The sequence below is a fragment of the Odontomachus brunneus genome, unplaced genomic scaffold, assembly GCF_010583005.1.
Source record: "Odontomachus brunneus isolate Ranch 3 - 2012 unplaced genomic scaffold, Obru_v1 Obru_scaffold_223, whole genome shotgun sequence".
Lineage (NCBI taxonomy): Eukaryota > Metazoa > Arthropoda > Insecta > Hymenoptera > Formicidae > Odontomachus > Odontomachus brunneus.
This window is the reverse complement of record NW_022639673.1, coordinates 383,069-383,656: the sequence shown is the minus strand read 5'-3', so window position 1 is coordinate 383,656 and position 588 is coordinate 383,069. Positions and strand designations below refer to the sequence as shown.

Genomic DNA, 588 nt, shown 5'->3' with positions numbered 1-588 from the left:
GAATCCGTGAATCATTCGCACTGCACATTGCGTGAACATGTTGATAAATTCCGCTATCTTTCGAAGGTTGGGGAATCTGGAAATCGTCCCCTTTTCCTAGTATATTTTGCGATACGAGTACCTGAGTTCCTTTTTCTTTGCAGTCAGAATTAATTTCTTTATCGTTATTATTCTTCAAAACGTTACCATTTTCGTTGTCCTTGGGATTCGCAGGTCGTATATTATAAGTGGGTACGAGAATTTCTACTTCAGTGTCCAAAGAATTTATTACTTCTGTGTAAGCTTTGCCGTCCGTGTTTTTTATCAGATCGTTTGTTTTTACCTGTACACCGTTGCCGATAGTTATCTTAGGTAAATATCCTTTCTTAATATGCGGGTTTCCAATACGCACGAAGAACAATCCCCTCGAACGCGCAGAAATTATTATAGACTCAGGAGAATAGGAAGGAATCTTAGTATTTAAAACGTCTAAATGCCCTTTGGAATAATCAATTTTCGCTCCGGTTTGTTGGAAAAAGTCGTTACCCAAAATTCCGCTTGATTGAATAGGAAAATTGTCAGAAACTACATGAAAGTTAACCGGTACGC

The 588-nt window shown here is 38.3% G+C and overlaps 1 protein-coding gene across 1 annotated transcript in view; it reads right to left on the bottom strand.

Annotated features, from left to right (window-relative positions):
• LOC116852416 overlaps positions 1-588 on the bottom strand; it is a 3,094-nt gene that overhangs the window by 2,084 nt on the left and 422 nt on the right. Inside the window, exon 2 of the mRNA XM_032832752.1 lies at positions 122-346. Coding sequence (XP_032688643.1) covers positions 122-346 — 225 coding nt within the window. The remainder of the gene's footprint in view (positions 1-121; positions 347-588) is intronic.